Below are 16,282 nucleotides of genomic sequence, written 5' to 3'. Positions count from 1 at the left end.
CTATATCATTTTGTTTGTTATGATTATATAGTTAAGGTATGATTGAGATTATGAGGATAGGTATGTGACTGCATAGTTATTGAGGTTATGTAAAGCGATGGATTGTTTAGAGAATGGATCTCGTGGTGGTTTGTAGACTGTGCAGGGTTGTGTTTGAGGTTTTGACCTGAGGACAGGAACGACATGTGTGTTGAGATTGGATCGATGATAAGATTGGCCTGGCCAACCATTTCTCCTGAATCAATCCTTCTTTGGCACGATGTCGGGTCAAAGGTTAATGATCTTTCCGATTTGTTAGTGATAGTGAGAGTATAGTACTGTACGTTGTGTTGGTGTGACAATGTGGATTTACATGATTTATCTTGGGTGACGAAAGGTGTTAGGTGGTATTGGGTATTTGATAATGGGTTAGTGGTACAATCATTGATTATTGAGAATCTCGTTTTGAGGATTTGTGTTAAGGATACAAGGTAGTACATTTTATTGTTTTGGTGACTCATGATTGTATAATTGTTAGGAGATTCATCGTTTAGTTATCTTGAGATTGATCCATATGATAATTACTGGTTGGTGTGATTGGTGGTCATTATATGATTATGTAGTTGTATAGCCGTATAGAGAGGACCAGTGTTGGTTTTAAGTCGAGTATAGAATTCAACGGGATTTATGTATTAGGTTGTGAGTGAGGAGTACCCTCATAGGGTGGTGTTATTGGGTTTTCTAGCGGCAGAGTGTGATTGCCTATTGGCATCGGTGTCAAAGGCAATAAGGTTGTTGAGTCCTTTGTCTTGGGGTTTTGTGAAGTGTTTCTTAGGAAGGTGGGTGGTTGTGCCTCCTTCTTTAAGGAGCGTAGATTTCGAGGACGAAATCTCTTTAAGGAGGGTAGATTGTGATGTTCTCGATTTTCACCATTTTTCTTTTTCCGAAAATTTTGTCGCCGCATGGGCATTTTCGCCTTTTAACGTTTTGCGTACCGGACACCGTGGGGTGTGCCGGGTGTGTCGAATAATCGTTGGGAGCATTTTATTGAGCTCGGCACTCTTTGAAATGCAAGGCTGGTCGTTTTTGCATTTTTCAGTTCTTCGGACCGGACGGTCCTGTATGGGACCCGCTACCGGGACTGTTGCGTACGAGAATTTTAATTGGGTCCATTTGCATCATGTTCATTTTATTTATTGTGTTTTAAGTGATTGTAAGATATATGAGTGCTTATAGATGTATGTGGTGTAAAATTGAGACAAAAGAAAAAGGGAAAAGAAAAGAAAATGGGTGGGACCCACCACTAAACCACTTAAGGCCAAGAGACCATGTTGGTCTCTCATTTCTTCCTCTCTCTCCCGCTGCTCTCTCTTTCATCCTCTCAAACTTGCTTTTTCTTTTTCTTTTTCAATTAAAACTTTAAAGTTAGATCCCATCTTTAATACTTAGAATTTTTTAGTGTCGTTTGCGGCAAAACGGAGAGCACGACGAGCTCTACGCGTGAGTACCAACAATTTCAGCTTTGAGCCTCCCTAGAATTTTCGAAATTGGAACCCATTTTGAGGGTTTTGCACAAATTTGAGGTAGGGGTTTCTAATCCACAAGTTTCTTGCTCCCTAGTGAATCAATCTTTGTTAATTGATGCTTAACATACTTAATTATGTTGATTACCTCTAAAAAGATTTAGTTTTGTATATGAAATTCATGTTTATGTGTATATGTGGATTTGTGAGACCAACATGCTTAGTTGTTGATTTTATATACTTGTGTGTTTGCTAACTTGTTAGAATTTGTTATGTGGGAAGCATGTTTATGTGTAAATTCCTTATGCCTATGGTGTTAGTAATTTTATTAGTAATTGTTGAATGGGAGTATGTTAAATTGTGTAATGTGTGAATCTTTCATTTATCATGGCATTGAGAAAGTATGTGATGATCATACATGGCATTGGGTATCAAAAATGGGAAAGAAATTGTTTTGATATGAAAAGGGGAATTTTGGGAAACAAGTTTTGATAAAAAAGAGTTTGAGAAAACCCGATCGCCGAGGAGTCACCAAAGGGCCGGTAGGTTAATGTAACCTAGAGGAAACTAGGGAGATTGCCCTAACGTGGTTGATCTATCTGGGCCCCATAATGACACTGCAGAGGTACCAATGGTCAGGGACAATAGCCAATCCTTCTCTCGGAACTGAGGGGGCACCAAAGGGGGTTACACTAATAGTTTAAAAAGTAATAGTTTTAAATGTGATAAAAATGGGGAGCAACATCGGCATGCATCGCATTCTACAGCATTCCATTATTCGAAATTAAGATTAGTTATTATGTTGTGCTTTCCATCATAGTATGACCCCGGCTCCTATTGTTCTATTCTTTGTTTGGAATCACGGGGACACAAGAGGTGTGTCTTAGGTGTAACCTACTGAGCAAATTGCTCACCCCATTATACTTAACATTTTTCAATACGTAGCAATGAATTAGCGGATGACAATCTACCACAGGCATAAGAGAACTTGAAGGCTTTTGAGAACATTTTGTGAAGACTTGAACTTATTTGTACAGTAACATGTTATGCAGTGTACCGACTTTATTTGGCATGTAAATCATGTTATAACTTGAAGCTTGAATTCATTTTGTTGTAAATTAAGACAACGGCAAAGACTATGTATAAATTCCATGCAATTGAATCAAATGATGTCGTAATGGGATCAAAGGTTGGTATATTGGTCCATGATTAAGGTACGATGCATTTTCTGAATGTTTGAGACAAGTTTTGATCATTTTAAAGTCCCCATTCTAGTTTCTCATTATATCCACAAGGGTAGCAACTCAACATCAGGTCAGGGCTCATCCGAGCCATTTCGGTCGACCGAAATGGCACATCGGTCGACCGAACCAATTGCATGCTCTCGGGATCTTAGGTTTCAGCCGACCAAAAAAACACTTTGGTCAACCAAAATAGGGGAGCTCATTTCGGCCGACCGAAGCTCCACTTCGGTCAATCGAAATGAAGTTGTTGGGTCACTCATCATCTTTTCTTCTGGCATTCATTATGTTGATTAGTGAGATGTGTTTTGAGACTTCCTAAAGACATAATTCAAGTGTACTGGTGACGTTTTGACTCTAGAAATGTCGAGTTTGACGTAGGTGACCTCGGGTTCAAGTAAGGACCCGGCTAACGGTTCGGACCCCCGGGTTCGGGTCGTTACAGTGTACAACACATATTAATTCCACAATATGCATCCTTTGCAACAGTGAACCTGAGTCCCATGATCACCTATTTTTTGCTTGTGCATTTGTTAAACCCTTATGGCACTTTGTACAAGCACGTTATGGGTAACATATTCAACCTTCTTTTTAAACAGAGCTCATTGCATTGGCATCACACCATTGGAGGGGCAATTCAAACTATCACAGCAACACTGTATCCAAAATGGGACTTGCTTCTTTAGTCTACCACATCTAGAATGAGAGGAACAAGAGAATCTTCAAGAAGAAAGCAACCAATGCCAATTCAGTGTTCCACAGTACTTTGAAAACTATTCGAACCAAATTTCTTTCCTCTACAATTTATGATACACTCAATGCTAGGAGGATTACCACGAAATCGGAGCTTCCTGAGTCAGTGATCCATCCCCCAAAGAAGCCACCAGACACCACAATCTAAGCTACACATAGCTCTGTTGGAATCATTCTCCATGAACACCAATTTGCTGTGTTAATGCATTCATCATACACATTTTTTGTTAGGTTGCTTTGGGCTATATGCTCTGTACTTTCCCATTGGGCTTATTTCTTTCTGAAGTTAACAATGGGCTAACTACTTTTGGCCTTAATGTACTTTTCTATTATTATTAATATATTAACCCTAAACTTAAAAAAAAACCACTAAACTTATTTGTTGTGATTTATTTCTAACAATTGATATCTAAGTTTCCATGGTAGTAAGGGAGACTTAGGTATGTTTATTTGTAGAGAAGTCGTCCCCCTGTTGTTGTTATATATGTTAGGAAGGGCAACTTAGGTATGGTTATTTGTAGAAAAGTCGTCCCTCTAGTTATTGTTATATATACCCTATCGAATGACAACTCTCAATCAGGAGTAAAATACTATAATGTTTTGCAGAGTTCTCATAGAGGATTACATAGATATTTTAAAGGTACATTGTGTTTTAATCATCAATCATGTACAAGGCTAAATTCCCTCTTTAATTAATTAAAGTATTCTTGATTTCTATATGAATTATTGAATTAAAACCCAGCAGAACTGACACATTAATGATCCCACCATGTGGTAAGCCTCAACACCAAATGAAAATTACAGTAATATAGAAATGGAAAACTTCTAATTTATTAGGAAAATAAGTAAAGCTATAAAGAAGTATCATCGGGAATGAAATGGAATATATGTTCATTAGGTTCAACAATCAATTATATATTTGTATGGTATAAATTTTAAAATAAGAATGATCCATCATTCATTTCAAATAAAGATTCAGTCCAAAAAATAAATTTTCATTCTGTAATTAAACTTATGAAATAATCATTCCATTCTAAAGTATATATCTATATTTTTTTTAAAAAAAATATCAAGTTCTCAAAAAACTCTCATGTTCCATGTCTACAAATTACCACCATCACCACCGCCTTTTATGCTTTTCACCACCACCACTTCTTCTACTACCACCATCTTCCAACACCGTCATTGTCATCACCACCGTCACTATATTACCGCCACGTACCACTATCACCGTCGTCACCACCACCACCATTCCCGCAACTACCACCTTCCAGCTCTACCACATACACCACTACCGCCTTCCACCATTGCCACTATTGTTGCACCATCCAACATGGCTGCCATTTCTTTTAAAAATTATAGAATAATCTTATTTGTTAACTTAATTTATTTGTCATTGAGAGGGGAATTTTGAAGAATTCAAATTAAAATTTAATCCATTCTAGGCTTTAAATTGGCCCAACCAAACACTAAAATAGTTATTATCATTCAATTTCTATATCATTTCACATTTGTAAACAAACAATAGAATAAGAATAATAATTCCACTCCATTCCCACTTACATTCTTTCTCATTCCTACATATGAAAATTAACAAAAGTTTTGTTTAGTATTTGAGATATATGAATGCAAAATATAAAATATAAGTAACGTACACTAAATTTCTCAATCAAACAGCTAAAGGACTCATAACTCACAATAAATTTCTCAATGAGGCGGTGAACCCTTTTCATAAGAGAATTCTCTTCACATAATTTTTGTCATGGAAATAGAGAATTTTCAACTTATAATCATTCTTGTGTTTCTTTATCTAAATAGCAAAGCTTCGATTATAATGACTGCATCGACTGGTTACAGAAAGTATATATATAGCCGTGGAGCATTATTTTAATTTCTCTCATTTTTTTAACGGTTTGTGCAAATTAATTTGGTGATGTTTATCAATGCAATAGTAAGAGTTAGTAATAATAAGCTAACATATTTGGTAAGAGTAAGGTTTTATTTTTATTTTTTTTGTAAGACATTTAATTTTTTGTAAAAGAATTTCATTATCAAAACTTGGCAATTAAGATATAGTTTTTGGTGTATTTTGGGTCTCGATCTTCGAAGCTGAACGGCGAGTGCCTTGATATTGTAAAATTGGATGAAGACTTCATTAATTTAGTACATATATCTGAGTGAGGACACTGTGCATTTAAACTTTTGCAAGTTAAGGACTTAAATTATGTATGTTTTTTTGAAAATTTCATATTCTGAAAAGTCTCCCTGGTCACACTCTTTGTGACCAGTACAATTACTCCCAGTCAGGATCGAAATTCTACGAAATCCCACCGGTCATACTTTTAAGGAACTGGTCAGATCTGTCATTCCTGCAATTGGATTTCATGTTTTAATTTTTTTTTTTGAATCTTTTTTGCACTGGACTTCATGAGATGTCCTATAATGTTTTAAAAATACTTTTCTAACTATTTTGAAGACTCATATAGGTATTGTTAGATTATACCTATTATACCCCTTAACTACTACTTTGAGTTTCTTGTTCACTATATTATTCCATTTTATAATACTTATGGGCCAATCCAATTGCCTTGTATATGTTTCGCCTATAAATAGGCCCCTTATGTACGTACTACAGTTTTCATCACTGTAATTCAATATATAACTTCATAGCTGCTAACATGGAATCAAAGACCGTCAATCACGAGATATAGACTTCTAAGTCCATCATTATCGCCGTTGGGGATGGCACAATCAATCCCATCTCCGACAGCGGCCAACTGTCAAAATTTTGCAAATAAAATCATATCATCCATGTTTCCTTCCACTGAAAAACATCACTCCACGACTACTTTCATCAATGTGTCATATCTTAATAAACAGATCTACCACCATGTGCCTCCATGCGGTTCATCATGCCAGATTTTCACAAATCTGCTAATAACACACTTCCGCACACCTCAACATGCCGAATTTTTGTATACCTACCTCCATGCTCTTCCATACGCCTAAACGTGTCATATCTTCACAAATACGCCACCGACGTGTCGGGCCACTACACTTCAATGCGCCTCCAATGGTCTTCACGTCAACTATGCTTCTATACGTCTCCAGTGGTCTTAATACTTCATCATTGCCTGATGATCTTATCTCCAAACTCATGCTAGCTTCATACATATTACCCACCTCAAGTTTGAGGAGGACTGTTAGCTTATACCTGTTATACCTCTTACCTACCACTTAAGGTTTCTTGTTCACTACACTGTTACCTTTTATAGCACTCACCATCCCAGCTGCTTTGTATAGTTTTTGCTTATAATTAAATAGGCCCCTTATGTATTGCAATTTTCATCAATTTAATACAATATACAGTTCCATATCTTTTAATAGGTATTTAAACACCTCTAATCTCTAGCCCTAGTAAGACTTATGGTGGAGATTACAAAGAATATTTTTACACCATTGTTTTTTATGTTCATTTTTTTTAACTCACCAATTTCAGTTGGCTATTATTGTTGTGGCAAAGAATAATGGACTAATCGATTTCCACTTTTTTCATATTTGTTGCTAATGTGGTGTTTATAGTGAAGTCTCATGTAAACATTGTGATATGCTTCATAAGAAACAAATTGTCAAAGTTATTGAGGGACTTAACAAAGGCGAACTCTCAAGTGGGCAAGGCCTAAATCAAATTACTTTTGTTGTACGTGCAAGAGACACCCGTTAGGCTCACATTATGGTACTTTAATTAGCTTGATTATAATGTTTTAATCTGTAATTAGTATCCTTGAGATTATCGAAAATAATTAATTGAAATCTAATCAAAGAAATTGTGGTAACCTATATGAGTGGGTACAAGACACTGGGCGAGCTAAAAGTTACACAATTCCACATTGCCTCGATAAGGTGAAGGTGAAGTGTTTATTTGTGCTAGTGCTATCTTGAAATGGTATGAGGTATTTTGAGATAAAATCCAATAATAAAATTGTGTGGGCTTAGGCCCAAAGTGGACAACATCATACCATGTGGTGGAGTGGACTATTACAAATGGTATCAAAGCCAAAGCCTAGTTAAGAGTGTAGCCAACCACGATGTTGGGCCTTAAGGGGGAATAATTATCGTGACCTAACGGAGAATAGCATACCGTATAGTGGAATGGGCTATTACAAGTGAAACTATTATTCTACTTGAGTCAATACTATCTTTTAATTTTATGTTCAGTCTTCATTTTATGAAGACATTGCTAGGAATGACTAATGAATTTTTAAAAGCAGTACAAAGAAAAGATCAAGCTATGGTGAATGCCATGGTGCTTGTTGAAGTATGTAAGACTACAAATGATGAGGCAGGATGAATCGAATTCTTTACTTGAAGTTCCTGCATATTGTGAAAGACATGAGATTAATGTTCCTAATATGGATATTATGTTCTGTGCTCAAGGACGACCACTACGAAATGTGCAAGGAATAGCAAACTTGCATTACTATCGTGTTGAGTTGTTTTATTTTGTAATAGATATGCAACTTCAAATGCTAAATAGTCGTTTCAATGAGGCCAATATTGAGTTACTTCTTTGTGCGGCATGTCTATGTCCAAAAGATGATTTCTTTGCTTTTGTAAAGCTAAAGATCACTCGCTTTGCTAAATATTGTCCAAAAGAATTTTGTGCAACCAACCTCATAGAACTTGGTAGTTAACTTGAGACTTATATTCTTGATGTGTGCTCTAATAATATTTTTGAAGGATTGAATGGGATTTATACTCTTGCAAAAAAAAAAATGTTGAGACCAAAAAAAAAAAAAAAAAAAAAAAAGGGAGAAAAATACAAGGTATATCCCTTGTTTTGCTTACTTGTGAATTTGGTGTTGATCTTACCAATCGTGACTGCTAGGGATGGCAACGGGGCGGTTTGGGGAGGGGAACGCTATCCTCATCCCTATCCCCGTTTAGCATAGCTACTCCCATCCCCATCCAAAACGTTTATTAAACAAGGTAAGGTTAGGCGGGGCAGGGACATGTTTTGTATAAAGTAATTTCATAATTGTATTATGGTTCTAAGTGAAATAAATAATGAGACAAATTTTTAACAACAATAATAGGTTTTATTTTTTCTCTTATGCTGATAAAAGTAATATTCAACTTCTTAATTAGAACTCGAGACTTAATTTTATTGTAGAATTATCAAAATAATACATATAAATTCTCAAATAATAATAATGCAAAAAGATGTTAGTGATTGGAATAAAGTAAACTAGGATTTGCTTAATATAAACCTAATATTATTGAATATAAAGTAAAGTATAAGGACAAAATTTATAATTTATCACTATAAACGAAACGGGGCGAGGCGGGGTGACCCTTCCCTATCCCTACCCCATAACCATGTTGATTTTCAATCCTAACCCGCATCTCCGCCCTAAAACTATTTAACCACTCTCATAACTGTTCTAAACGGGGCGCGGTGGGGTAGGTATTTTGCTATCCCTAGTGACTGATATGGTGGAGAGGGCATTTTTTATTATGAATATTGTCATGAGCAAATTGCTTAATCGAATGGAAGATCAATTTATGAATGATAGTTTGGTTGTATATATTCAAAAAATATATACTTAGGGGCATAGATAATGAGGATATCACGCAACACTTTTCAAAAGATAAAAAATCGTCAAGAACAATTGTAATTTTATTTTATAAAATATTATCAATCAATATTTTAGTTTTTATATTTGTTAAGTATTTTAGTTTGGTTATTTTTATTTAAACATGATATCAACTTGTTTTGTTTTAAAGTTGAACAAATAATTTTATTTTATTTAAATTTTTAATTCACATTGCTAAGGAATATCCTGTTTCCATTTTAATTTAAGATAAAAATAATTAAATAAAATCTTGTTTGCTTTAGATGTCAGATTCATTCAGCACATGGAAAGTGAGTATGATTGCAATGATTGCTTCGGAATGACATATATTTCATTAGCATGTCTAGGTAATTTTTTGTTCTACTTTAACTGAATATAGATATTGAATTACATTATGAATACTGTGTGTATATTATATGTATATATATATATATTTATTTATATATTTGGAAGGTCAGCTTATTATATAAATGTAGAAGACTGTACGGACCCAATTTATGGACCAAAGAAAAAACATAGGACCCAAAGCCCATTACAAAAGAAGCCTAAGGTAAGCCCAAGATGTAAGTGTCATTACAGACTAACCACTGTTTGCAGTTGGAATCAATTTCCGTTCAACTCTGCGTTTAGCAATGGACGAACAATGACTCCTATACTGCTTGAGAAAATTGTAATTGTGCTGTGATTTTTTTATTTTTTATTTATTAGAAAAATCTATTTTTGTCTGTGTTGATTTTTTTTTTGTGAAATAAAATCATGACTCCACCCTAAATTTGATCCCCATGCTCAGAGGCTCCCCTATGTTTACCGGATATGGATATAATGGAAATTCAATTGCTATAACGAACTTAATCTAATGCGATTGGGTTCTAGCCTTTTCACGCCCAGTGTTTTATAAATAATACTTACAAAAAAGCATACATAAATACAAGTGTACATGCATGGCTTATATATAGGTAAAACTGCACATAATAAAACATAGAAATATATATATATATATATATATATATGTGTGTGTGTGTGTGTGTGTGTGTTATATAGTAGACAAGAAGCTAGAAAGGTACACTTTAATTTGCCTAAATATAACCACCCTAATGGTTCCACCACCAAATTTTTAGGCATTGATTTTACCGGCATCAAGAGAAAGGAGCTTATGATCACGCTCAAGCAAGATCATGTCATCTTCAAGCAGATTAATCCATGCTTCTATTCCCTCCCCACAACTAGTACCCATCAAGATTGTCACATTCTTAAAAGGAAAGTTTGTGGTGCCCACCCAAACTGGCTTACCCCAACCATAGTCCACTTCATATACAGGAAATCTCCACCAACTGCTAAAATTACAGAACTCCACCTCTCTCTTAGAGAAAATTTCTATCATTACCTTGAGATAATCCAAGCACCCATCTCCAATTTGCAGGTCCTTCACATAATCACTATCGATTTTCCTTATCGCGCTGCTCAACTTGTTCAAGAGATCACCAAATTCTGTCCCGTGACCTTCAGACATTGATAATGCATGTGTGAATCTGCATATGTTCCCCAAGGCGTGGTCCGGGAGTGGTGGACTCATTCTGCTTCTCAAGTTCACCGCGTGGGTTGCAACAAATATCTTCTTTGGAGATAACTTACTTTTCGCCACATTTATCAAATGGCTCCAAATGAGAGCTGAGACAGCCTCGACACGAGTGGGATCCTTCACCCGTGATCCGATGGTTGAGGAGGCGGACTCTTTGAGTGTAGCCAACTTCATTTTGTCGAACACAAACCTTTTTGTCACTATCTTTTCTTTTGTAATGCCTGTGGTTGGCATAAACCCTAATAAGTCTCTAGGTGGGAAATGAAAGGCCAACTCAAAACTAGGGTTTATTACATTTTCGATAGCCCCACGAGCTGTGGCAGCCCATGCGTTGGTGAATGTGACTAGAGAGGATACATCGGCTATTGTGTGTGAAATACACAAGCCGATCGCCAATCCTCCACAATCAAACGAGTTGATTTGGATGGCTAGTAGTGCTTCTTCTCCCATAGCAGCGCTGGTGCCAAAAGGTCCAATTGGGAGGTATTGTTTTAGCTCTTCAACATTAGGGTTTTCGACAACATGTGAGAGTTGAGCATGAGCTTGGGCTTCAACATACTCAACTCCAGCATCATTGCAATCGATAAAAATATCATCTTTTATCCTTCCGGCTAAAGGGTAAAAACGAGTTAGGGTATCCGATAAAGATTGTTTCAGTGATTGAGATTTTTGGGCACGAACAATATTGTTTCCCAATTCGGGTTTGTAGAAGAAAATGAGAGGAATATAAACTGGTGGTGCAATTTGGTCTAGGAATGAAAGCTTGAGGTTCCTAAGGTGGTGGGGTGTTGGAGATGATGGTTTAACCATCTCTCTGGAGATCACCTCAACATGACTCACCACCATGTTGCCTTTTAGCTACCTCTAATAAACACACATTTAGAAAGTTGATGTTTGTTCTAAACATGCAAACTCCAAAGGAGAGGACAGCCTCCTTATATAGTGTAAGTATATTATGTATATGGAGGATATGAAGAAGCTAGGTTATGATCAAACGCATATGACTGTACCAACTCTATGGACCCACAGTCAATTTAAAAGGTTAATCAATCACATGCCCGTGAAGACTGGCCTCAAAGATTCACCGTTATTTGCTACAATGATGAATAGAAATTTTATATATATACAACAAAAAGTTGGGATTCATTCCTAGTCCATAGTGCTCATCCTTTTTTATTAGCTACCATTGCATACATTCTCAATACGTACATAACCTTTTTTTTTTTGTTTAAAATTTAAGGGTTATATAGATTTCATCAATATCACTTTGGACAGAAGAGAAAGAAAATTGTCCCCATGTCTTCTTTATGGTTAAAGTGTAGGTTCTGAGGTTTTTTTGTGGAGTGAGAATATCAATCCCTATTTTAAATTTTTTTTTTCTTTTTTACAAAATGAAAAGGTGATTAATGTACATATTAATGTGTAAATAGGGAAATGGCTTTACACGGTTTTCACATTGCGCTAGCTAGGCACGCTTTACAAACGTGTGTTCAGTCGTTATCAACACACTTGATAGTTACTTGCCAATTATATAACAGCATTGTGTAGTAATAAAAAAGTAAAGAACTATATATATATATATATATATATATATATATATTTAGGTCAAAATTTCATCATTTGAAAGAGGATAGTGGAGTTAAATTAATTTTATATCAAAATATATTTACATTATCAAATGTTTTTTTTTTTTTTTGTAATACTTTGTTCAAATTTAACTGTCACGTTCATAAGAAATATTTTGAAGCATTTTTATCTAATTTTTATTTTTTTAATAAAACAGCTTTAACATGTGCAACATGATAATGATGGTGTGGCACCGTATATTAATGCAGTCACTTTTTAAAATTATCAATTTGTTCTTTTTAATTTAAATATGTATAATTATTAAGTTTTAAAAAAATTTAAATATAAAAGGTAATGATAGAAAAATAAGATTTATTTGCTTTAACTTTTGTAAAGGATAACTAATTTAGGACATTCAAAAAACAAAGCAATGAATTACAAATATATGCCATTTATATATTGCAACTTGCGAGCCAATTGCATCTTACCTTGCTACAGTTTCTTTTCTTCTCTCTTTTATATGGTGCGGCACCTTTAAATGAGTCTGAATTTTCGGATGCCGTATAACACCAACTTCGAATAACTTAAAAAGTGCCATAAAACTTTTATCAAAAGTTGTCATTACAATTTATTCAACGACAAAATGAGATCAAATCCTAGCACCACAAGCTTTGTGGATTTGGTTCATCTTCACTACCACTCATTTCAAGCTAGTTTATCACATAGTGCTTTATCATCATTATATATAACAATCATGTACAACATTTATTGGTGCGTTCCACTATCACCAAGCCAACCAACATGTTTATAAGCACGAGAACAGTGCTTCCCAGCTCCAACCAAAACTCACTCATTTCAAGTCTTTCTTTTTGTCAGAAAAATAATAATAAATAAATAAATAAATCCACCACTTAGAGTTGGTGGGACTCACTAGCATGTGAATGATTCGATTTGAGCGCAACTGGCCCTGTAGTATCTAAGCATAAATCACTCTTGTCAAATGAATAGGTTATTAAGAGGTAACTTGTTGAATTAGTGTGCTTGTGTTGGATTTTTTTTTTCCTTAATTTGTTAGAAAAAAATAAAAATTAAATTAAATTATGATTTTTATTTAATATTTAAAAGAGTAAATTATAATGACATGCTTTAGGTTTATCTTATTAATAAATACATACAAGTTAGTCATTTTTTTAACAATGACATTCCTGTTCATTTCTTAAACATAAAAATATTATGAAATGTCTCAATTGTCCTCATCTTTTTAAAGTTTTTGATTAAAAGTAACTAAAATACCCTTATGCTCCTATTGATTAAGGGGAAAGGAATTGTCATATCTAATTCTAGGGTGGTGATATAATATATGCTTGGCCGCTAATGAATACTTTGACAAAAATATTCAAAGTAAATCATTGAATTTACATTGCACACATACATATATTCAAAGCAGTGAGAGAGACACTGGTGGTAGATCTGCTTAAAACAAAGCAAAGGTATTTTTTTGTCTTTGATTTTTTTTTATTATTATTATTATTAGTGGGAATGAATGGGAATGGAATGGTCATTTCACGTCTCAAAAAGAGAAATGGGCATTCTGCCTTTTTGATGAAATGGGCATTCCCTGAAAATGCTTTGGAATGCTCATTCCACTTTTAATGTGACACACCAAACAAGATAATAAAAACAAAAGCATTTCATTCCGGTTTCATTTGATTCCATTCACTCACGCGAAACATAACCAAAGGGTCTAATGTATTTCTCCTTCTAGAATATAATGCTTAGCATTAGATGATATGAAACTATGCCACCACCTCTTTTTATATAGAAGTATTAGTCCCAAATAATTGCATATCCTTTTCCAACACAAATTCAACTTTCGATCTACGCTTGCATTCTAAGTTGTACTAGGAGTGGATTTGATAAGTTTATCGTTATCCAAGACTTCAATAGAATATTCTAATAGCGTGCTAACTCCTTAGCCTATTAGAATGCCTTCTATTAATTATTTCTTATTCCACTAAAAAGAAATAAATGTGGATACGAATAATTATTGTTAATTACAATCTAGCCCCAACAACCTAATACCATAAATCGACGACTCCATGATAATTAGTTATTGGATAAATATTATTATCAATTCAATGCACTAATTAATTCATATTTGGTCACCTAAACTTATCCGTTTGATTACATATATTTAATGAATTAATATTAAATATAAGTGGCTAATTTACATAATCTAATCAACCTAACCATAATTTACATAAATCAAATCAACCTAACCAAAATACTTTCCCACGAAGATTCCATTTTGATAAAAATATGTTCCGCAACTAATATATTAATGGAAAAACTACATATAAGTATAGCTGGGAATCCTAAATAACAAAATAGTCTATTTTAAAAGTTTAGTTTTCAATTTGATTGAATCAAATAAAATAATTTAAAATGTATCAAGAATTATTATTAAGTCCCAAAATATCCTCCAAGCCCTTATTGTAAAATACTAAAATAACCTTTTTATAATCATATAATTCCAAAATACTAAAAAAAAATATAGGAAACTATGTAAACCTTGCTCAATATTAATACCTGATATTATGGTGCTAAATTTATGTCCAAATAAGGAATTATTTACTGACATATTAGGTGTTAATTACGATCAAAAGTTTGACCCTTTTTTTTTTGTCATTGACAAGAAACTCACACACACCTCACTTTACTCCTTTGAAGACTCGAACCTTACCATCTACTTTGGAAGGTAGAGGAGATATCACTGGCCTTGGATATACTTGAAAAAATATCCGCAATAGTTGTAGCAAATTTGGATGAATTCTCTAATCTATTTAGACAAATGACATCCATCTACAAAAGTTTACATCTTTTTTAATAAACAAAAACTTTTCTGTTCTAAGTTGGAATATAAATCTTAAATATATATATATATATATATATATATATATATATATATATATATAATGAGATTATGTGAGCAACCTTCTAGATGTCTTTTCGTGGAAGACAAATCATGGATTTTATCTCCTCCATAAAAGTAAAAGATGAGCTATCATTATTTTTTGAACAAAAATCTTAACATGGTAAGGGATTTGCATCACATATGGTTTGAATTAAATGATAATCAAACTAGTCTCCAATTATCTATTTTAATATTATAAAATTGTATAATTTTAAAAAGGATATTTTGGTATTTTGGAATAAGAGCTTAGAGGGCATTTTGGACATTAACAATAGTTTTTGATGCATTTGTAATTATTTTTCTTAATTCAATGAAAAATCAACTTTTAAATAGATTAATTTGTTATTTAGGACTCTAACTTTATTAATGTGTAGTTTTTCCTATATCAATTACTTACCCAAAGTACTTACGTTGTCCAACCCAAAGGTCACTCTAAGTATATCAAAGTAAATAATTAATACATACCCAGCCAGTATAGTTCTTCACGATTAAGAGTCAACTTACATTAACAAATAAGGAAAAATACTCATAATGGTATAAGTAATTTTCTACTTATGGTCAATCCGGCGATGACAAACGTGCCTACACATTTGATTCTAGATCACCCCAGTTAGATAACTGAGATAAGTCACTTCACTTAGTATTTTTACCGTATTAGAATATGCCCAATTCTATTCTTTAGAGTGCAAATATTAATAATTACGAATACCAATGAATTCATTTCACTCATACGCATACCTCACATAAATTTATCGTATCGTGGACAACGGAAATCAAAACCCCTTGATCTATCCAATGCAGTATTATTAATATTATATCAATTATATGGAGATAAATAAATCATAATTTATAATTAATAACTGTCTAGATTTGAAAGATATATGACATGCACCAAATTAAGAGTAAGAGTGTTACACATGAGCCTATTTGCACTATAGCGATATTATAGGTTTGTTTGCACTTTAACAGGAATCTACATACATATTTAACACCAATTATTCTATTTATATATTGGGTTAAACAAATTGAAA

General features: G+C 33.8%; 1 protein-coding gene across 1 annotated transcript; it reads right to left on the bottom strand.

Moving 5' to 3' along the window:
• Positions 1-9,704: 9,704 nt before the first annotated feature.
• Positions 9,705-11,630, bottom strand: LOC132286045 (stemmadenine O-acetyltransferase-like). The gene has a single exon (XM_059788299.1). It carries the CDS (start codon positions 11,555-11,557, stop codon positions 10,247-10,249), a length of 1,311 nt encoding a protein of 436 aa, XP_059644282.1. The 5' UTR covers positions 11,558-11,630; the 3' UTR covers positions 9,705-10,246.
• Between the last annotated feature and the right edge of the window lie 4,652 nt (positions 11,631-16,282).

The sequence above is a fragment of the Cornus florida genome, unplaced genomic scaffold (assembly GCF_030987335.1).
Source record: "Cornus florida cultivar Cherokee Brave unplaced genomic scaffold, ASM3098733v1 CherokeeBrave_3.0.0_Hap2_Chr11, whole genome shotgun sequence".
Lineage (NCBI taxonomy): Eukaryota > Viridiplantae > Streptophyta > Magnoliopsida > Cornales > Cornaceae > Cornus > Cornus florida.
Note: the sequence above shows the minus strand (reverse complement) of the source record. Positions and strands in the feature narration are given on the sequence as shown.

Excerpts from the sequence above, each read along its gene's own strand:
- LOC132286045 (XM_059788299.1), bottom strand. The coding sequence starts at position 11,557 with ATGGTGGTGAGTCATGTTGAGGTGATCTCCAGAGAGATGGTTAAACCA.